Genomic DNA, 22604 nt, shown 5'->3' with positions numbered 1-22604 from the left:
TTCTCCTTTATATAAGCATATTGATGATTAGTATTAACTTTTTAGATGAGTGGTGACTGGTGACTTCTCTTATTTTTGGTAAATCAAACGATTAGATGGGTTATATTTTCTAAAAATTTTAAATATTTGAATATTCTCGCATCAACTTCTAAACGACTTTTATGTTTTATTAAAAAGCTGAGAAATTTCCACTCTTTAGAATAGATGCAATGAGACAAGACAAGAAAAGAAGTTAAGTATAAAATTTTAATCTCTATCTCCCTAATTACGTTTTCTGCAAAAACAACAAACATTAAAAGAAACTGCATCTTCCAAAAGTGTAAACAATAGAAATGTTTACCTCCAACATCTCCTCACAACTGCTTAATGTATATTATAATTGAAAATTATATGAGGTAAGTCGAGTGTTAGGGTCAAGCGTGACATCAAACATTGCATTATTGCTCTAAAGTCTAAACTATTCAACACTGGGATAGCTATATTTAAAAGTAAAAATAAAGGGGTCATAATTTTTTTAATTATTTTTTCAATTATAATCAAAAAGTAGTACTGTAGTGCACTATATATTGACTGTTATAGCTGCAACAATTTTATCAATCTAAAATCCCCGATTTTATAATATAGAGCTATTGCCTCTCTTTCCTGCTCGATCTCTTTTATCAGTCATGGTGGGTGTAGCTGACATTCCAGTGGTGGGAGTATTTGTGGAAAAATTATCTGAATATACCGTTGAAGCTCTGTTTCGTGGCTTGCGGTATATGTTCTGTTATAAAGCTCTCGTTGATCAACTCAGTTCCGAAACTGAGAAGCTTAACATTGAGGAGGCCAACATGTCCAGGGAAGTTGAGAAAGAAAAGATGAATGGTAAAATAATTAAAGACCATGTATCCAAATGGCAAGTCAAAGCGCAAGAGTTCCAGGAGAGTGACGATGAGGTTTCGCCTTCATGCAGCTGCATCCCGCGTCTGCCCATTCCTGATCCCGTTACCCGTTTATATATCGGGAGGAATGCAGTGAAGAAGGCCGAGGCGGTAACTCAACTCACCAATTCCGGAAAGGAACATCTGGCTGGAGAGATTGCATACCTTCCGGAGGTTACATTCATGCCAAAACCTGGGACCACATTCGAGGAGTTTCAGTCCAGAAAGGATACTTATCAGAAGCTCTGGGAGTCGCTTGTGAACGAAGATGGTCCTCTGGTCCATGGAATCTATGGAATGGCGGGCGTGGGCAAAACTCGAATGATGGAGAACATTTGGGAAAATGCCATGAAAGAGAAGATTTTTAAAAAGGTTGTCTGTGTAAATGTGGGAAATGAAGACAAGGTAAAAATGAAGTTAGAAATGAAGTTACAAAACCAGATTGCAGGCCTGCTAGATTGCAAACTGGAGTCACAAGATGTTGGAAGAAGAGCTTCTCAGCTGGAAAACAGTTTAAAGAATGGAGGTAAGATTCTCCTTGTATTAGACGACGTATGGCGGGCGATTCACTTGGATCATATTATTGGAACTCCATTTGTCGATGGGAGTCGTTCCAAGGGCTCCAAAATCCTCTTCACATCTCGAGAGATGGATGCATGCTTGGCTAACAAGTGCGAGCATCCTGTCGAGATCAAAAGCTTGTGGCCTGTTGAAGCTTTGTCTCTGTTCAAGAACACTGTTGGTCCTGATACGATTGAAGAAGTGGGCGATGAATCCCTGGTAAAGAAAGTATGTGATGAGTGTGGTGAATTACCATTACTCATTTGTGCCGTTGGAGAAGCACTGAAAAGGAAGCCTCACATTTCGTGGGATGATGCGCACAAACAGCTTAAGAACGGCAAATTTGAAAAGATTCCCGGAGTACCTCCAAAAGTATATGCTGGTATTAAACTGAGTATTGATAATTTACAAGATGATGATGCAAAATTATGTCTTTTTCTGTGCTCTTTCTTTCCTGAAGATGCTGTCATCGATATGAAGATGCTGATCCAGTTAGCAACAGGCTCACTACGTATACCAGATGTAGAATCCAGAGTGCTTGCTATGGTTCACTATCTCAAGACATCTTCTATGTTGCTCAACTCTGGAGAAGATAATGAAACTAAAATTCATGACATCATCAGAGACGTAGCAAGATCCATAGCTTTCACAGATCCCAAATATGCATTTTTACAGGTAACATGCAAATCACAGGACTTGCCTTCTAATGACAATTATCATTCCCGAAGATTCTTACGAATAGACGCAGAGAATGATGATGTTCACTTCGACGAGCATCTGGTATGCCCAGACCTGCATACCTTGTGGCTACAAAGCAACCTCCAAATATGGCGGGGACAATACGCCAACCGTCCCCAACAATTCTCAGGCGGCTTCTTCCGCATATTTGCGAATCTCAGTTGTCTGATGCTACAAAAGGTGAAAATTTCTTTGGAGCAGTTCTCTCTTCAACCTTTAAGTAATCTCAGGACGCTTAGTTTATTAGAGTGTGACATAGGGAACACTGATGGTAGACTTTTTCCCAAAAGCCTAGAATCTCTTTACATCTATATATGTAATCTCCCAGAGCCGCTGGATGTAGCAAACCTGAAATGTCTTCGAAAGCTAGAGATCGACAATCAGGATCCTGTATTGGTAATGGAGAATGTTATATCAACTTTATCCAGTCTGGAAGAATTACATATATCCTGTGGATTCATCTACAGCTATCAGGAATATCATTTGAAGCCCATAGTGATGGAAATAATTAAATTGACTCATCTCACAAGTCTCCATTTTGAGTTCTACAAGGACGAGGGTGTGGATAATACGACTTTTGAAGGTACAGATATATTTTCTAATTTGGATAGATACAATATATTTGTGGGTACAAACCTAAATAGATATGTCGTTTTCGATCAACACTGGAGACTTCCATTAACGAGGTCGATTGAGTTCAGGGGCGATCACTCAAAACTCTGGGAAGGTTTGATAGTGAGGGCTGAAGAAGTGGTATTTCACAGCATCCATGTAGAAGTGAGTAGCATTTGCAGAAGAGCATGTTGGAAAAAGCTTGGCATGGATGAATGTGCGAACTTGGAGCCTCTAGCAAGTGAGAATCAACCGGCAACATGGTTCTCCAAATTAACCAATTTAGAGATTTCTTCGTGCCATAAAATGAAATACCTCTTCTCCAGCAACACTGCAAGAAGTCTGGTACAACTGCAACAGCTCAGTGTGGAAAACTGTCAGTCTATAGAAGCCATCATAATGAATGAAGGCCCAAGTGTTGGAGAACCCATTATTTTCTACAAACTAAAATCACTCAAGATAGACTCGGCAAGACTCGCAAGCTTCTACGCAGAAAACTCTGTCCACCCTCCTGCTGAATATCAGCCATTTTTCGATGGAAGGGTATATTTTTCTTATTTCATAAGTTATGATTCTTTTTCTTACAACTTGCATCTACCAGCCATTCTAAAAAATATTTTTAATATAAATAATAATATGGATTGATTGGTACACGCCGCAGGTTGCATTTCCTTGCTTGGAAACACTGGAACTGATTGATGTGCCAGATATACGTGTGATATGGGGAAAGGACTGTTGTAAAGACACATTATCCTCCTTTTGCGAACTCAAGTATCTAAAAGTAAGCTGCTGTAGCGAGCTAGAAATTTTGATACCACATGACGTGTTGCATAGGCTCCGTAATCTGGAAAACATAGACGTATCTTACTGTAACAGTTTGAGGACATTATTCGCACCTTCTGTCATCGGTCATCTCAAGCGTCTCAAGGGTTTATCACTTAAAGGATGTGGGAAGATTAGAGATATTATTGAGGCAGGTGAACAAGTGATCACTGATGGCATCCTGTTCCCTGAGTTGACCGCTGTGGACCTCCATATGGCGCACGAGCTGAAGAGCTTTTGGGGTGACCATGGCGCAGCTGCTAATACTTCTCGGGTAAGTGTATATTATGTTTAATTAGCCATTATATTTCAATAATTATACGCTGGTTTAGAGATGATCTCTTATGACAGTGTGATGCAGGAAAATGGTTAAACGAGGAATTATCATTTCAATTTCCATTTCGAACTATATTATACAAGAGTTTCCATAACGAACCATTGAGTTTTATTTTAAATTTTTCTAAATAATTTTAAAATTAATTATATTTTATACATAAAATTTGATTATAATATAGAATATTAGTCCTATATGACATGTACAATCAATTTAACACTTACAACTTACGTAAAAATTTTGATTTTTAATTTGACTCTGCTGATTCTTTGGATAAATATGATTGTACAGAGACCAGTTGAAATATGATTAATTTTCAATAATTTTTTTGGAGAAATTTTAATTTGACTCTGCTGATTCTTTGGATAAATATGATTGTACAGAGACCAGTTGAAATATGATTAATTTTCAATAATTTTTTTGGAGAAAAATGATGAAACTTTATTTTATATCTATTAATTAAATATTTGATAGATAATATATTTGATACCGTATTTTATGCATATATAGAAGTGTTCTTTATTATATAGTTGATGGGGATGTTTAAATATATTTTAATTGTAATCTAAAAGGCTTATTAATACAAGTAATAAATTAACAAAGCCCACAAATAAGTTCAAACAGGGAGCCCTCGATGAGGCTTATTAATATTATACATATTTTTTTTATAGAGTCATACTACCAAACCCCTCCATGAGGTGTGTCAACCCTATATATTATATTAACTTGCTTTTCTGGCTTAGGTATACTGATATAATAATATTATATATCATTTATTTAAATATACATGTAAACAAGCAGTATGATAATAATCACATATCTTAACACTTAATTTATTTTTTATTTAAAATTTTGTAAAGTAAAATTAATTCAACTAATGTTAAATATATTTTTTCATATAGGACTGTTTTCCTGATTTGTACCGGTAGCACTTAAACTTTTTATATTGGAATAATTCGTTTGTTGACATGGCATTGAATTTTGTAGGTTTCAGTTACACTTCCTCGACTCTCATCGATTTGTCTTTACCACTTGTCTGGCTTGGATAGTTTTTTTCATAATGCCAATTATGAGTTCCATATGCCAGTTATACAAAAAGTGGAAGTTATTGGTTGTGGATTATCTACTCTTTTCACGCTATCTGTCTTCAAAAATCTCGAAAAATTAGAAATGCTCTTTATAGAAGAATGTGAATTGTTGAAAGGCATCATCAAGGATGGTGACACTCCGGAGACCCGCGACAAGATTATCACACTTAATCATGTCTCCAGGGTTCGTCTTTTACATTTACCAAAGTTCGAAAATATTTTCTGCAATGGAACTTATGAGTGTTACATGCCAGCTTTGAAGTATCTGGAAATCGTTGACTGTAAATTTTCTGTTCTTTTCACGTGCTCGGTATTCCGGAAATTCCAACAACTTGAAAAATTACGGGTATCTAGCTGCGAATCATTGGAACACATTGTTGAGGAGCTTGGAAATGATGAAATTTTTGAGGTGAACAACAAGTGCATCACTTCCTCTCAACTGTCGTCAATTAAACTTTCAGATATGACAAACCTCAAGAGTTTCGGGTGCACTTCGAACTATGTTTTCAATATGCCCAGATTACAGAATTTTGAGCTTTTTCGATGTCCCGAGATAGTATATTTCAATTCCTCAAAAACAAACACATCATTAGTATGTGTTACTAGCGACTGGTGTACAGAAGAAGATTTCCGGGACTTGGACGAATATTTCATAAGACAGGATCACAAAAGAAGAAGCACAATCAGAGAGAATGAAGAGGAAGAAGAGCCTCGGGAAATTGAGACTGAATCTTAAACTGACAGTTCAGTCTAGAGCCCAGGCTTGTACTGTTTTAAATATCTCCCAACATCAGCCACATTTAGTCAAATGTGAAAATTAGAGATATTTATTTACATTCATGTATGTTATCGGTTTAGTGAGGATGTTATCATTTGTTTGGATTATACAAAATTAAGTGTTCATTTATAAATGAAAAGAAAATTTTAAATTTATATATTTGATAATTTTTTTGATATTTACAATTTATCGAATATAAAAGTTATTAATATAATAATAAAATATTTGAATTATATTTTAAAATTATCATATACATATTTGTAGAATCAAACTTCAAAAATAAAAATAAGTCATTCAAAAAAATTAAGATTCTCATTTTAGCCTAGAATTATTTTTTCACAAAAGTTACAAATATTATCTTTACTTTCTAAATATTTTGTTGAGAGACAGATGGGAGTAAAATATAAAATTATTTATTTTAAATTAAATAAAAAACATAATTTTTGGAAAAATGTTTTAAACATAAACCACAACTGAACTGGACAAATCTATCAAAAAATCTGATTTGATTAATTTTTAACAATAATCAATTTGTGTTCAATTTCTAGAATTTTAAAACCTACAAATTCGGTTTGATTTGGCAGACCTTCAAAACCCCCAACAAAAACCACGAGCAGCCCCAACCAAAACCATGATTTTATATGACAACGGCGTCTTTGTAACTAGGGATGGGAAATGGCAATATCATGACCGACCCGAACCCGTAATCTGATTTACTGAGATAAAATTCGAAAATAACCTGAAAATCATCTGATTAATATGAAATGGACACGAAATAACCTGAAATTAGAATTTTGTTTCTAATAAATTCAATTTTCAGTTTTATTTAATTTTAATTAATTTTAGCTTGAACGCAAAATCGACCCGAAATGCTGACACGAACACAAACAGACTGTAACGCCATGGGAATAGGTGGGAAACCGAAAAGGAAGAAGACCACCGCAGCCGATCTGCCGGAAGAACTCATCCGCCGGGAAATACTCACCCGACTCCCGGTCCGATCTGTTCTTCGTTTCAAATCGGTATCCAAATCATGGCTATCTCTATTCTCCGAACCCCGATTTATAAAACAACACTTCACTCACAGCACCACTCAAATTCCTAATGACGACTGTCTCGTTGCTATAAGGAAGACCAAAGTCATTATTCTTTGCCGCTACAAAGAAATAGTTGCCCTCGATTCTGCGCATATTCTTCATTTGGTTGGTTCTGTCCGTGGCCTAGTTTGTCTTACTGGTCGCAATATGTTATCGTTATGGAACCCTGCAACTCATCAATCCAAGGAAATTTTGGCACCGGTACGCTATGCTGATCGAAAGTATAACATAGGATTCGGTTTTGATCATGTAAGTGAGAATTTCAAGCTTGTCATTTTGTCCAAGGATCTGAGGTTTGCTAGGGTTTACTACTCTAATTCTGATGATTGGATTAATATATCTGTTCCTCATAATGTGTTTAAAAATATTAGCCGAACCATCTCAACAAGTTCTGTGACTGATAGTTTCTTGAAAGAAGAATAAACTGTATAGAAGGAATGAAATGTTTACAACTACTTGATCATTCTGTACAAGCTGATGGAGTATATATACAGACTAAAAGACTAAGTGGTGGAGAAAACTGTAACTGAAATAACTAACTCTATATCTAATAATTAAGTGACAGCTGTAGATGTGCCAGCTGTACATATACTGTTAATATCCCCCCTCAAGATGGGAGGTGACTGAATCGTAGAATCATGCACACCCATCTTGGATAATAGCTCCTTGAATTTAGCAGAGGGAATGACTTTGGTGAGAACATCAGCTAACTGATTGCTTGTAGGCAGATATGTGAGCTGAATTAGGCCTTCAAGAACTTTCTCACGTGTAAAATGACAATCAATTTCTATGTGTTTAGTTCTCTCGTGAAAAACTGGATTCCTGGCAATGTGAAGTGCAGACTGATTGTCACAATGGAGAGTAATAGGCCTTAAATTTGAAATCCCCAGTTCTTCAAGTAATCTGACAGTCCAAACTACTTCAGAAGCTGCTGCTGCCATAGCCCTATACTCAGCTTCAGAAGATGATTTTGAAACTGTGGATTGTTTCTTGGACTTCCATGTGATAGGTGAATTGCCTAACTGTAAAACATAGCCAGTTACAGATCTTCTAGAATCTGGACAAGAAGCCCAGTCAGAATCTGAGAAAGCCTGTAGTGTCAAAGTATCTGCAGCTTTCAAAAGAATCCCTTGTCCTATAGTAGAATTAACATACTTTAAAGTATGACAGAGTGCTGCATAGTGAGTATCTCTTGGTTGCTGTAGAAACTGGCTCAACAGTTGGACAGTATAGGCTAAATCAGGCCTTGTATTGGTTAAAAAATTGAGTTTCCCAACCAAAGACCTGTAATGATCTGGATTATCAAGTAAGACACCATCAGATGCTTGTAACTTGAGATTGAGAGGAAGAGGAGTTGCTGCTTTGGCAGAAGAATCAAGAGAAGCACATGACAGCAATTCCTTGGTGAATTTTCCTTGACTTAGAACAACACCTTCTGGCAGATAAGTGAGTTCAATCCCCAAAAAGTAATGTAATAATCCCAGATCTTTAATACTGAAAGTAGAATGCAGATGATCTTTAAGAGCATTAATCTTTGCAATATTACTACCAGTCACTATAATGTCATCCACATAGACAGCTACTATAGTAATATCTGTAGAATCTTTGCACAAGAACAAACTGTAATCAAGCTTGGACTGGTAGAAACCTTGTCTAATTAATTCATCCACTAATTTGGCATTCCACTCTCTAGATGCCTGCTTAAGACCATAGATTGACTTGATTAATTTGCATACCTGTCCTGGTTTATGAGGAATACCATCTGGAACCTTCATATAAACTTCTTCTCTCAAATTTCCATGCAAGAAGGCATTATTGACATCCAACTGGTATAGATTCCAGTGTTTATGAGCTGCTAAGGAAATTATACATCTGACAGTCTGCATTTTGACAACAGGAGAAAAGGTCTCTTGATAGTCAATTCCATACTTCTGTGTGAATCCCTTGGCCACTAATCTGGCCTTATATCTCTCCACAGTACCATCTGATTTCAGTTTGATCTTATATACCCACCTACAGCCAACTGCTTTTTTTCCTTTAGGAAGATCACAGAGAATCCATGTGTTGTTATCCTGAAGTGCTTTAATTTCTTTGTCCATGGCTTCTTGCCATAGAGGATTGGCTGAGGCTTCTAAAAAACTAGAAGGTTCAGTGTGATTTACACTCTGAGACAAAAACTGATGATGTGCAGGTGGTAAAGTCTTACTAGCAACTAAGTTGCACCAGTGGTGTGAAGGATTTAATGAAGACAGATTACAATGATAATCTTTCAAATAGGAAGGTGGATTTTTTGTTCTATTTGAAATTCTTGGTGGAGGAACAGATGCACTCATATCAGTGAGGTTAGAAGTATCATGTGTTGTATCATGTGTGTTGTCATGTGTAGTATCATGTGTAGTATCATGATTAGTATCATGATTGGCAGGAGCTGTAGTATGTGAAGAAGAATGAACATAATCATCTGTGTGATCAGAATGAGTAGCTCTAGGCAAGAAAATTTTGTTCTGATATGGAATAGATGATTTGGAAGATAATACATGAAAAGGGAAGTGATTCTCATGAAAGACAACATCTCTAGAAATTATGACCTGGTAAGTGTTTAAATCCAAAATCTTGTATCCCTTCACATGATTAAGATAACCAACAAATACTCCAGGTGACCCTCTTAAATCAAACTTGGATCTTTGTACTTTATGAGTAGCAAAGTAACAGAGACAACCAAAACATCTTAAAGTGGAAAGATCAGCTTCAGATTGATATAGCTTGAAGTATGGTGTCTGATTCTCTATAGACTTGAGTGGCATTCTATTTATGAGATAAGTAGCACAAAGAATACATTCTCCCCAAAATCTGGCAGGAATTTGAGACTGAATATATAGAGATCTGGCAGTTTCCAACAGGTGTCTGTGTTTTCTCTCCACAACACCATTTTGTTGTGGAGAATAAGCACAAGATATTTGATTAACAATACCCTTTCTTAAGAACAGATCTTTCATTTTTCCAGCTGTAAGTTCTAAAGCATTATCTGACCTAACTGCCTTAACACTAGCCTTAAAATGATTATGCACAAAATCAAGAAATTGCTCAAAAATAACAGGAACATCAGATTTATGCTTAAGAAGATGTACCCATGTAAAACGACTGTAATCATCAACAATTGTCAAGAATTGAGTACAACCAGTTTGTGTTTTGACCTTATAAGGTCCCCAAACATCAATATGCAACAATTGAAAAATAGCAGTACTTTTAATACTACTAGCAGGAAAAGGATTTCTGGTAGTTTTAGCTAGAGGACAAACATGACAAATGTTGTTATGTACATAGGTCTGAACATTACATGAAGGAAATAACACTTTGAGCTGAGGAAAAGACAAGTGTCCAAGCCTCATATGCAGAAGTGCAGCAGAATCAGAGTGAGTGGTGGTGAAACAAGCTTGACTGTGTGGGGGAGACAAATCTGAGTGAGATGCTTCCTGAACCACACTGTACAAGCCATTATGGAGTTTACCAAGAAGATTCAGAGGACCTTTCTGAGAATGGTCCTGAATAAAGCAAGAATTATTGCTAAAAATCAGATGACATAGCATATCTTGACAAAGCTTGTTTGCAGAAACAAGTTTAAAATGAAAACTGGGAACATGTAAAACATTTTTGAGCAAAATCTTGTTTGGCAAGAGAACATTGCCAATGTGCTGAACAGATGTTTTACTACCATCAGGCATAGTGATAAAACTATCAGGATGTGATACTACTCTATATTCACAGAAATCAGATAAAGCATGTGATATATGGTCAGTTGCTCCAGTATCCAAGATCCAATCATTATGTGATGAGGATAAAAGACAGAGATTACCTGTCAAGAGAGCAGTGTGATGAGATGAAGAATGATCAGAAGTATCATGAGAATCTGCTATATTGTGCTGATTATACATTGTCAGCAGTTGATTGTATTGTTCCATAGACAGTGGATCAGAATTATCAGCAGCATCAGGTTCTTGATTTGCAGAATCAGAAGGATTATGATCTCCACTGGACTGAGTGAATGCAGCAACTTTCTTGTCTTTAAAACCCTTGAAATTAGGTGGAAAACCATGAATCTTAAAGCACCTGTCAATACTGTGACCAGGCACTTGACAGTGAGTGCAGTAATAATTGGAACCAGGTTTACCAGACAACTTCTTGTTTCCAGAATCATAAGAATTGCCTCTTGGATTATTCTGATTTGAGAACTGTTGTTTTGAAGTAGCCTGAGAGTTGTTAAACCTTCTCTTGTCAGCCAGAAAAGCCAGTGACTCAACTGTGTTCTGTGCCTGAGAAATTTCTTTGTGTTTCTCTTCTTGAGCAAAGAGCCTATAGGCCTGAGAAACCTGAGGAAGTGGATACATCATCAGTACATTTGCCCTCACAGAGGCAAACTTGTCATTCAATTTCATCATGAATTGAAGCAGTCTTTGATCTTGCTCTCTAGTCTTGATCTTCTGAACCAAATTAGCACAACAAGGACAATTGTGACATACACAGGCAGGGAGTGGATTGGCACCTGAAAGTGCAACCCAAAGAGACTTCATAGCTGTGAAGAATGCTGAAATATTCTGAGAACCTTGAAGTGCCTCTGCAACTTTCTGTTCTAATTCATACACTTGAGTTGATGAAGCAAAACCAAATCTATCTTCTAAATCAGACCAAACTTCTTCAGCAGTTGGGAAATACAGAACACTTGTAGCAATTGTTTCATCGAGATTAAAGACTATCCAAGAAATCACTAAATCATTGCATCGTGACCAGTACTTGTAATCAACAGAAGTAATGTCTGGAATAGGTATAGAACCATTGATAAACCCTAGCTTATTCTTAGTGGAAAGCATCAACAACATAGATCTTTTCCAGTTCGTAAAGCCATTACCATCAAATTTGACAGAAACAAGTTGCAATGATGATGCTTCAGATGGATGAATGTAATAAATGCTTGACGGATCTTGATTACCGACTAAATTCGACATTTCTTCAAGAAAATACTCAGATATACTTCAGAATAACAGATCAAACATATAGAGTGCAGATAAGAAAGTGAACACAATTCACAATCTCTTCGAACAAATCACAGAATCTCAGAGTAAATGAAAGAAATTCAGTTCAATTGCAGCAAACTAGCACTAAATCAAGTAGAAACACAAGATTTCGAGTAGAATCAAGATGAATTGAAGCAACAAACAACTAACCGCAGAGAAACTACTAATCGTAATGAAGAGACAAACAGTATCTACACCGGAGCAACGATGAATGTCGCCGGAAGATCGTACCGCTCTGATACCATGATAGTTTCTTGAAAGAAGAAGAAACTGTATAGAAGGAATGAAATGTTTACAACTACTTGATCATTCTGTACAAGCTGATGGAGTATATATACAGACTAAAAGACTAAGTGGTGGAGAAAACTGTAACTGAAATAACTAACTCTATATCTAATAATTAAGTGACAGCTGTAGATGTGCCAGCTGTACATATACTGTTAATAGTGACTATTGTAAAGGATTGTCCTTACTGGACATTTAGTAAATACACGAGAGATAAGCATATGAATGATACCACTTGTTTGATTGCTCTCAAGTTTGATGCTGTACGTAATGAGTTCAAGTTGATGCCTGGATTTTTTTGTGATGAAGAACGTGGTTTTGAATTTGTGGATATGAATGATTGTCTTACTTTGATAGTGTATGAGTATAACCATTTTCTTTCTAAGCCTATGCTCAATCTATTTTCTTTGGACGGGGAGGAAGGATGTAGTGTTTGGACTAAGATGTACACTATCGGACCATTTAATCGTGGGATTGAGGTATTACAGGGATTTTACGGTGGTGAGATTCTGTTTAATAAATTCGGTCAGTTTTGCTGTTATGATCGCAAAACGGATACTATTCATAAGCTCCTTAATACATCTTCTGCAAGTACAAATGATTGGTGTAGAAGCTGCTTCAGATATACTCCTAGTTTGGCTTACATAGAGGGAATGAAGTCTGTCTTTTATTCAACCCCCCGAACTCGCCGTGCAGGTGTTCAGTACTCCAGAGTTCCTCAAGTATTAATCAATGCACTTAAGTATTAGTCATTTGCTTAACGTCATGTGGTTTTATAACCCACGTGGGGTCGTTTGGTTCATGGGTATCAGGAATCAGGTATGGGGTTTGTCCATTCCAAACCCATACCTGGTGTTTGGTTGGAAAAAATAAATTCTGATACCCATACCTTAAACCTCCAAGGTATGGGTTTTTGATACCCAAGTGGGGAGGTGGGTATGAGATGTGGGTATCAGATTCATTCATTTTTTATTTTTTTTGTCTCTCTTTTAGTAACGAAATATTAATATTTGATACAAAAATAAATCAATGATGCAATAATATATAACTATAATAATTTTATTAATATTTTTAATTAATATAAATTAAAAACTTTTTTTTTACAAAAATTGTATATATTGATTCCAGCACTCAACCAAACACATGATATCAGATATGATACCTCAAACCCATACCAACTTAACCCGATTCCTCATTCCAACCCCATACCACTCCTCGAACCAAACGACCCCGTAAGTGTTTACTCAAATGTTTAGCTAAACTTTAATTGAATTATAGGATGCTTGTGGTTTGCAATCCTCTTTTCTATTTCCAGAGTTCCTCACGTATTAATCAATGCACTTAAATATTAATCATTTGCTTAAGGTCATTTGGGTTTAAAACCTATGTAAGTGTCTGCTTTGTACTTGTGGTTTGCAGTTCTCTTTTCCATTTCCGTACTCTGGTTTGTTTGTTCTGATATATAATATTATATGCTAGTTTCGTTCAAATATATTTATTCCAGAGTTTTGCTGTCTGGACCGCAATGCCAAACGAATCCTTAGAATTCAATTGTGAAATCTTACACAAAATTATTAATTATTTTGTGTTGGGTTCATATTAGCCAATGCGAGGTGCTCCTGGTTTAAGTCTACCTAATTGAGTTGATTCAAATCAAGCCAGATTAATTAATTTAAGTCTACCTAGTTCAGCTGATTCAACAAGCAAATCAAGCCCAACTGTGATAGGTTCAACTTCAGACTTGTTTTGTGCAAATATGATCATCCGAGCTGAGTAGTTCATCCTCGGAAACTTATGATTTAGACATTCAACTGCTGCCTACAATCCGATTCCTTTCTACCCATCAACGCCCAGCTTATATCGTATAAAACCCATTTGCAATACACAAAACTATATTAATAGAAAAATTTGCACTTATATAAAAGAAATTCTACTTCTAGACGGACAGAGTATATGTGAGACGATAAAGCAACACAGAGACACTGACAATTATAGCAAACACATCCACAGTTTCTTAATCTACTTCCTCCATCTTGCTCTCTTCATTAGCATCTTCCTCAAGTGCAGGCATCTCAGTGTCTTCACCAGCCTCTTCGTCATCGTCAATGCTCAAACCCAACTTCAGCATCCTGTGGATTCTTGCTGCAAACACATTTGGATCATCGAGACTGAATCCTGATGTCAGTAGAGCAGTCTCAAACAACAGCATCACGAGATCTTTAACTGATTTGTCGTTCTTATCAGCTTCAGATCTCTTCCTCAGCTCCTCCATGATTCCATTATCGGGATTGATCTCCATTGTCTTCTTGCTGGACATGTAAGAAGACATGCTGCTGTCCCTCAGAGCCTGAGCTTTCATGATTCTTTCCATATTTGCTGTCCAACCATACTCCCCAGTCACGAGACAACAGGGGGAATCTACAATACGATCGGACACGACCACCTTTTCCACCTTGTCACCAAGAATGTCCTTGATGTTCTTGCAGAGATTTTCGAATGACTTCTTTTTCTCCTCCCTTTTCTTCTTTTCCTCTTCAGTTTCGTCATCAAGCTTCAAGCCCTCCTTCGTCGCAGAAACCAGCTTCTTCCCATCGTATTCCTTCAATTGACCGACAGCATATTCATCAATTGCATCTACCATAAAAAGAACCTCATAGCCTTTCTTCTTAAGCCTCTCTAGGAATGGGGAGTTCTCAACTGCCTTCTTGCTTTCACCAGTAATATAAAAGATATCCTTTTGACCTTCCTTCATTCTTGTAACATAGTCCTTCAAGCTAGTAAGTTCATCGCCACTCTTGGTCGAATGATACCTGAGCAGATCAGCCAATTTAGTCCTGTTCTGGCTATCCTCATGAATTCCCAACTTCAAGTTCTTTGAGAATGCTTCATAGAACTTGTTGTAATCCTCTTTGTTCTCCGCAATTTCATTAAACATTTCGATGCACTTCTTCACAAGATTCTTTCTGATCACCTTCAGGATCTTGTTCTGTTGAAGCATTTCACGAGAAATGTTGAGAGGAAGGTCATCGGAATCAACAACTCCCTTTACAAAACCAAGATACTCTGGAATTAGCTCTTCGCAGTTGTCCATAATAAACACTCTGCGGACATAGAGCTTGATATTGTTCATCTTCTTCCGTGTATCAAACAAATCAAATGGAGCCCTCTTGGGAACAAATAAAATAGCCTTGAATTCCAGTTGACCCTCCACAGAGAAGTGCTTAACTGCAAGATGTTCTTCCCAATCATTTGTCAAGCTCTTGTAAAACGAAGCATACTCATCCTTAGAGATCTCCTCAGGCTTGCGCAACCAAATAGGTTTCTGCTTGTTAATGAGCTGCCATTCATGAGAAACCTCTTTGATTTTCTTTTTCTTGGACTCTTTTTTCTCTTTGTCCTCATCAATTTCCTCCACGTCACCTTCCTCTTCTTTCTTGATTTCCTCATCTTCATCATCGCTTATCTCTTTCTCGGTGGTTTTCTCAGTCCAAAGATAGATAGGATAACTAATAAATTCAGAATGCTTCTTTATAAGATCCTTAATCCTCCTCTCTTCCAAATACTCCAACTGCACAGACGAAAAAGAGGTCATTAACATCACTAACAAAACTTAATAAAATTCTCCAAGGAAATATAAGAATGGACGGGCTGTTATACCTGATCCTCTTTAAGGAAGAGGGTGATCTTAGTCCCTCTACCAAGCTGCTCTCCCTCCGTGTCTCTAGTAACTGTGAACGATCCACCAGCCTGTGACTCCCAAACATACTGCTCATCATCATTATGTTTAGTAGTCACAATAACCTTCTCCGCAACAAGATAAGCAGAGTAAAATCCCACACCAAACTGACCAATCATGCTCACATCAGCCCCCGCCTGCAACGCCTCCATAAATTCCTTTGTTCCAGATCTCGCAATGGTCCCCAAATTATTCACCAAATCTAACACACACCACAGACAAATCAATAAAAACAACATAAACCATAACAAAAATAATATATATAAATCAAACATCAAAAACAGAAAAAGAAATCCTGCATGTAATTCACAAATCAACCTAATGTAACATATAAACTTCACTAATCCCCTTACTGTACACAAAAAATCAAATACAAAGCTTACAAATCAACCAAAGCCACACTCACATTTCCACAATCATAACATATGGCCATAAATAAACTTTGAGAAACCCCTACAGTAATTACTAGATATACCTAAAATCATAATTCCAAATCACAACCCAATCCAACACAAACACAGAACCCTCAATATGTACTACATAAAATTACAAAAAACTGTTATACTATTCATCAAACATATCACGGATCAATTCAATTCTCCAGATTTAAAAGATTACATAAACAAAGAATCACATCACAATTAATAAAATCAGGCTTAGATTTTACATAAACACAATATCCACTAAAATGCCCACAAAATCAACTAACAACAACAACGAACACAATTACTCACAATACCTGCTTTAGTCATTCCAACGCCGCTATCGATAATCGACAGCGTCTTATTAGCCTTATCCGGCACGATCCGAATAAAAAGCTCCGGCTGCGCATCGAGCTTCGTCTTATCAGTCAAGCTCTCGAACCTGATCTTATCCAGCGCATCAGAAGAGTTGCTCACCAGCTCCCGCAGAAAAATCTCCTTGTTACTGTAAAATGTGTTGATGATCAGGCTTAACAGCTGGTTGATCTCCGCCTGGAACGCAAATGTCTCGATATCCGCCATTTTAATTACACAATTTTGAGATGCTGAGAATTCGATTTTGATCGTGAGAGTGTTTAGAGATACTTTGTGTTGTTGATTTGGGGTGAAGAGACGAGTGTATATATAGGTGTAAGTATAGGCGAGGAGAAAGGGAGCTATTCTTTAGCTACTGGGGAGTTCTAGGAGGTTCTGTGAAGTTATTTTTGGAGGGAAAGGTGGTTCTGGACTGTTCTGCTATTGTCTGGATTTTCTATTTTTTAGTTTTTATATCTCGTAAGCATATTAAGTTGCAAATAATATCATGAATATTTTTTATAAAATTAATGATAGTATATTATAAAATAATTGTAATCATAAAAAATATATTAAAATTAATATAATTAGCGTTTGATTACTTGTACAACACTTATGGAGTAGTATATTTAATATTAGTATAAAACCACTTCTTTTTTTCCGCTAAAGAACCACCTTTAAACTATGTAGAGAGAGAAATCTACACTGTATATGTGAAATTCAAATATCATATATGCCGAGTTAAATTTCAAATTAGAATTAAGATTTGTTGATGAATTTAATAATCATACTTATGTCACAAATAATAGGCCGTTTGGATGGGTATAAAATAAGTGCTTGTTATTTAAAATAAAAAAATAAGTAGAAGTTAGAAACAGATTTATAAGCGATTAAAATTTATGAGAACCAAGTGAGAAATTGCCCTATATATCCTAATTTTATATATCTCTCCTGGTTAATTTGGGCAACAGCTATTAAAAAACAGTTATTTTGGACCTTCACCCGAAAGAAGTAGGTGAAATAAAAATTAGTATTGTCTTTTAAGTATTTTTTGATTTTTTATACAAACGATACAAATAAGTACTTTTACCTTATAAATCCAAATTCATACTTTTTAAGCCCCTTCCAACCACACCCTTAAACATGTGAGTTGGTGATGATGAAGGGCTGGAGTACAACAAATTCGGCTATTAAAATATTTATTTAACCTTTTTTTTCTTTTTAAAATAAAAATATTTATTTAACCTATCTAACAAAAATATATCCACTCATGTATGTTTATTATTATTTAAAAATATGTTATAACTAGAGAATATATATTTATAAAAGTTAAAATTTCAAAGTATATAAACAGTTTGGCATAACTTGAAAGAGTTGTTTATTACTTATAAATGAGAAATTGATTATATGTGTGAAATAATTTTTATTTTATATTCATTTGGGCAATTTTTTTTAATATTCACAAAATATTGGTTATAAACATTATTAATATAATAATAAATTTTTTTTTTAAATGTTTCTCTGCATATTTATAAAATAAAATTTCAAAAATAAAAATAAGTAACGGAAAAAAGTTAGAATTCTCAACTTATCAGATTTTGACTTATAAGTTGAGAAATGACCATTTAGCAAAAAAAAATAGTTGAGAAATGATCTATAAATTCGTTACACGAACAGTACTAATAAGTCTTTTCTGACTTATAAGAGCTAGACTTATAAACCCAAGCAGATATCCTCATAATTAAAATGGATTATTTAATAATCATACTTATGGTTGGAAACAATATCAAGAACCCATTTTGGCCAAAATTAAAATTGTGAATTATAACTCAGCGTGACTTAGAGCCCTTTTGGTTGAGTTTAAAGTTGTGATTTTTTATTTATGAAACTAAAAGGCATTCAACTCAAATTTAAAAAAATTATCAGAATTTTGGGATATTTAATTAAGATTTTAAATTATGCTATAAAATCTGGTGGTATTTAATTAAAATTTTAAATCATGTTTGAAAATCGAATGATATTTAATTGAGATTATTTTAAATCAATTAAAATCTGATGATATTCAAATTATGATAGAATTTTTTGGACTATATGGAATGATTGATTTTGTGAGATTGTACAGTATATTTTTAAATTTTTTAAAATCCTACTAAAATTCATGAAATTTTAAAGTATTGTACTTAAATCGTAAAATATATATCTAACTCTATGATATTTTATCAAAAATTCACATAATATTAAAATTAGTTACAATTCATCACAATTTAAAAACAATTCATTGAAATTTCAAAAGAAATAAAATACTATAACTTATTTCTCAAAATTATAGTTTAAAGTATAAAATAACCAACATGAGGGAGAAATGTCATCATATATCTATACTATACTATACTATACTAAGCCAACATATCCCATGTTTTAGTATATATTTTTCGTTTGGTCACTTTTTTCCCGTCTCTCTCAACTGTTACTAAAACTAGCATTTTACCCGTGCTACGCACCGAATGGTTATTTTTATAAAATAAAAATAAGTTTGTATACTTACAAATTCAAGTACATATTGTTTTATCATTTATATAATTTTATTACATAATATAGGTATAAATTTTTAAAAAAAACAATATTATTTCTTAAATACTCTGCTCAACACCCTCATATTATATGAAATGAAATAATCATATTTTCTTTTCAATCAAATATTATATAAGGATCGACTATCGTTTAGAGATCATGGAATGCGAATGCAATCCCTGCTCCTGGTTTCGGATCAAAAATCTGAATTATCTCAATTTCATACTGAATCTTGAATTTGCACCGATGTTGATCTAAACTAATTTGTTTTTATAATATGAGATATTGAAAACTAATAAGAGAACAAAAAATATACATATAAAATTATATTATCGTCAACAATTATGTAATATTTATGTATGAATTTTTTTTATAGTATATATGAGGATTGTGGAGGCAGTTAATAAACAGGGAAGGGAGCGGGGCTAGTAATTTCAGGGCCATAACTTTTTTCAATTTTCCGTATTAAATAAAGTAATGTCAGATTAAGGTCGATCGGGTCGAGTGGATGCATCCCCTGATATCAGTCATTATTATTATAATATATAATTTAATTAATTTGTACGCAAAAATTCATTTATATCCGCCTGATTAGTCTTTGTTGCCATAGTTTAGAAAATGTTTATGCACTTAACTTATTTACGAAGTAATATAAATTATTAAATTCAATGGAGCATGCCTTAAAAGAATAAATTTGTAACAAAATCACTCATGTAAATAAGATTTTATGAATTTAAAAAGATAAATATATTTTATTTTTATATCTATTTTAATCACGAACATAATGAAAATTTTGTCCTAGTAAATTGTAAAGTCATTGTGAGATTTCTATATTGGTCGTTCTGTATGTTAACTTGTGTTTATTTTATATTATTTTTCTCATTATAATTATAAATTTACACTTATAAAAACGATGTTTATATTAGAGGGTGAATATCCAATATAACTCATTTTATGCGCATATAATCCATAATGATCACCCACACTAAAATGGACCAAAATAACCACAAAGAGTCGGATTCTCTGAATGCGAATACTGAGTGCGGATCTAGTTAATGCGCATGCTTTGGCTGATTTTGTGCATGAGCATTAATCGTGTGTGAGGATTAAATTAAATTTTAAATCTGCTTGCAAGTTACGCATATATAGTATGCGTGACCAACAAACACGCATAGTCAGAATGCGTGTCTTTTTTTTGTTCCCTTTTGAAAACACATATATGATCATACATACAGCATCACGGAGTCCAAAGCTATTTTGGATATGAAGAAATATGCATGGGTTGTCTTTATTTGGATCAGAAGTACTCTGTAGTGGTTAAATCACTTGATTCATATACACGCATCCTTTGAATGCGCCACTGATTGGTTAAAAGAGACATAAAAAAGGCATCAAACTCGACGTTTGTTATTTTGGGCGTGCATTACATAAATATTAGTTATTTAGGGCATTTTCACTATATTAGATGAGTATGAATTTAATTTTATAAAATACGAAATATTTAATTTTATATCATATAATACTCAAAAGACCATGTATGTCACGTAATACATGTTAATATTTTAACCACCGCAATAAATTAGAAATATTGTTTAGTCATATAAAAATTTATGGGTGGACTCGTATAAAATTATTTTAACCACCGCAACAAATTAGAAATATTTTATATTTAATTTTATATTATATAATACTCAAAAAACCATGTATGTCACGTAATACATGTTAATATTTTAACCACCGCAACAAATTACAAATATTGTTTAGTCATATGAAAATTTATGGGTGGACTTGTATAAAATTATTTTAATTTTAACAATATTGTAATATTTATGTATAAATTTTTTATAATATATATATATATATATAGATATATATGAGAACTGGGGAGCCAGTTAGTGAATAGGGACGCGAGCGGGCGAGTAATTTCAAGGTCATAATGTTTTTTAATTTCCCCTATTGAATAAAGTAATGTTGGGTTAAGGTCGATTGGATCGGGTGGATACATGCCTAATATCAGTCGTTATTATTATATTATATAATTTAATTGATTTATACGCATATTCATTTAATTTGCATAATTGTCATTATAGCCATAATTCTGATAATTTGTATGCACTTAACTTATTTATGAAATAATAAAAATTACTAAATTCAATCGAGTATGCCGTAAAAGTGTATATCTTGTAAAAATTCACTTATGTCAATAAATTTTATGGATTTAATAAAAAAATTGTCTTAGTAAATTATAAAATCACTGTGAGGTTTATGAAAACTGGTCATTCTGAATGCTAACTTGTATTTATCCTATATTATAATACCTGAGTCTACCCAGGTATGCAGTTAACCAATCACATTATAATTATATATTTATAATTATAAAAACGATGTTTATATTGGCTAAGTGTGAATTTAATTTTCTAAAATAGTAAATATCTAATTTTATATATCATATAATACTCGAAATACCATGCACGTCATGTAACATGCTAATATTTTATCCACCGCAACATAAGGAAACTGTTTTTCTTTGCCATCAAGTAAATAAAAAGCTCGTTCTAATCTGTAGGGTGTGGAGACTCGTATAATTTTAAAAAAGATTTATCAAATTGATCTAAACATATAATTATTGATTATTCATATAAAAAAAATTTAAGGATGGACTCTGATTTGTTCTAAAATTATCTAAAGTTAACGAATGAATATCATTGGCCTAAAATAAGGAATGATATATTGGTACTAAATTAATTCATCTTTTTTTTTATTGGTTAACATCCTAAATAATTTATTTTTTCATAAATTGAATTGAATTGAATTAAATTACTTAAAGTAAATCTCAAATTCTATTATTATCTAATTAGATTATTTTTAATTAGATAATGAAAAGGAGTCTAATTAGTTTAGTTATAATCAGATAATGAAAAGGAGCTGATTAATTATATTGTATAATAAAAAATTGTATTGATTAACTCATGATTAACTTGTATGTGGTTAATATTTTGGATAAAATTTAATAGAAGAAAAGTTGGATGATGAATAATATTACTGCTAAAATAATTTTTTTTTCTGATTGGTTAACTGCATAAGGTGGTTGAAAGAAAGTTGAAGAATTAATATGATTGGTCTAAAATTTAGGATTGGCATCTGATCAGTCCTAAAATAATTCTTCTTTTTTGATTGGTTAACTGCATTTGAGGATGGACTCTGATTTGTTTTAAAA

General features: G+C 34.0%; 3 protein-coding genes across 3 annotated transcripts; 2 read left to right on the top strand and 1 right to left on the bottom strand.

Annotated features, from left to right (window-relative positions):
• Positions 1-550: 550 nt before the first annotated feature.
• Positions 551-5967, top strand: LOC108210750 (disease resistance protein At4g27190). Its single transcript, XM_017382145.2, has 3 exons — positions 551-3374; positions 3493-3927; positions 4975-5967. The coding sequence occupies exons 1-3, from the start codon at positions 666-668 to the stop codon at positions 5809-5811; spliced, it is 3981 nt and encodes a 1326-aa protein (XP_017237634.1). The 5' UTR covers positions 551-665; the 3' UTR covers positions 5812-5967.
• A 788-nt stretch (positions 5968-6755) lies between these two features.
• LOC108212040 (putative F-box protein At1g33530) lies at positions 6756-7373 on the top strand. Its single transcript, XM_017383770.1, has one exon. It carries the CDS (start codon positions 6756-6758, stop codon positions 7371-7373), a length of 618 nt encoding a protein of 205 aa, XP_017239259.1.
• Positions 7374-14199: 6826 nt separating this feature from the next.
• On the bottom strand, positions 14200-17181 carry LOC108211101 (heat shock protein 83). Its single transcript, XM_017382606.2, has 3 exons — positions 16780-17181; positions 15962-16242; positions 14200-15872 (listed from the first exon to the last, which is right to left on the bottom strand). Exons 1-3 carry the CDS (start codon positions 17042-17044, stop codon positions 14319-14321), a joined length of 2100 nt encoding a protein of 699 aa, XP_017238095.1. The 5' UTR covers positions 17045-17181; the 3' UTR covers positions 14200-14318.
• Positions 17182-22604: the final 5423 nt, after the last annotated feature.

Source organism: Daucus carota, chromosome 3 (genome assembly GCF_001625215.2).
Source record: "Daucus carota subsp. sativus chromosome 3, DH1 v3.0, whole genome shotgun sequence".
Classification (NCBI taxonomy): Eukaryota; Viridiplantae; Streptophyta; class Magnoliopsida; order Apiales; family Apiaceae; genus Daucus; species Daucus carota.
The sequence above is the reverse complement of the archived record's forward strand: the minus strand, read 5'-3'. Positions and strand labels throughout refer to the sequence as shown.

Excerpts from the sequence above, each read along its gene's own strand:
- LOC108210750 (XM_017382145.2), top strand. The coding sequence starts at position 666 with ATGGTGGGTGTAGCTGACATTCCAGTGGTGGGAGTATTTGTGGAAAAA. Across the intron at positions 3,375-3,492 it reads AGCCATTTTTCGATGGAAGG|GTTGCATTTCCTTGCTTGGA; the intron begins GTATATTTTTCT and ends TACACGCCGCAG. Across the intron at positions 3,928-4,974 it reads CAGCTGCTAATACTTCTCGG|GTTTCAGTTACACTTCCTCG; the intron begins GTAAGTGTATAT and ends TGAATTTTGTAG.
- LOC108212040 (XM_017383770.1), top strand. The coding sequence starts at position 6,756 with ATGGGAATAGGTGGGAAACCGAAAAGGAAGAAGACCACCGCAGCCGAT.
- LOC108211101 (XM_017382606.2), bottom strand. The coding sequence starts at position 17,044 with ATGGCGGATATCGAGACATTTGCGTTCCAGGCGGAGATCAACCAGCTG. Across the intron at positions 16,243-16,779 it reads CGTTGGAATGACTAAAGCAG|ATTTGGTGAATAATTTGGGG; the intron begins GTATTGTGAGTA and ends GGTGTGTGTTAG. Across the intron at positions 15,873-15,961 it reads TCTTCCTTAAAGAGGATCAG|TTGGAGTATTTGGAAGAGAG; the intron begins GTATAACAGCCC and ends TCGTCTGTGCAG.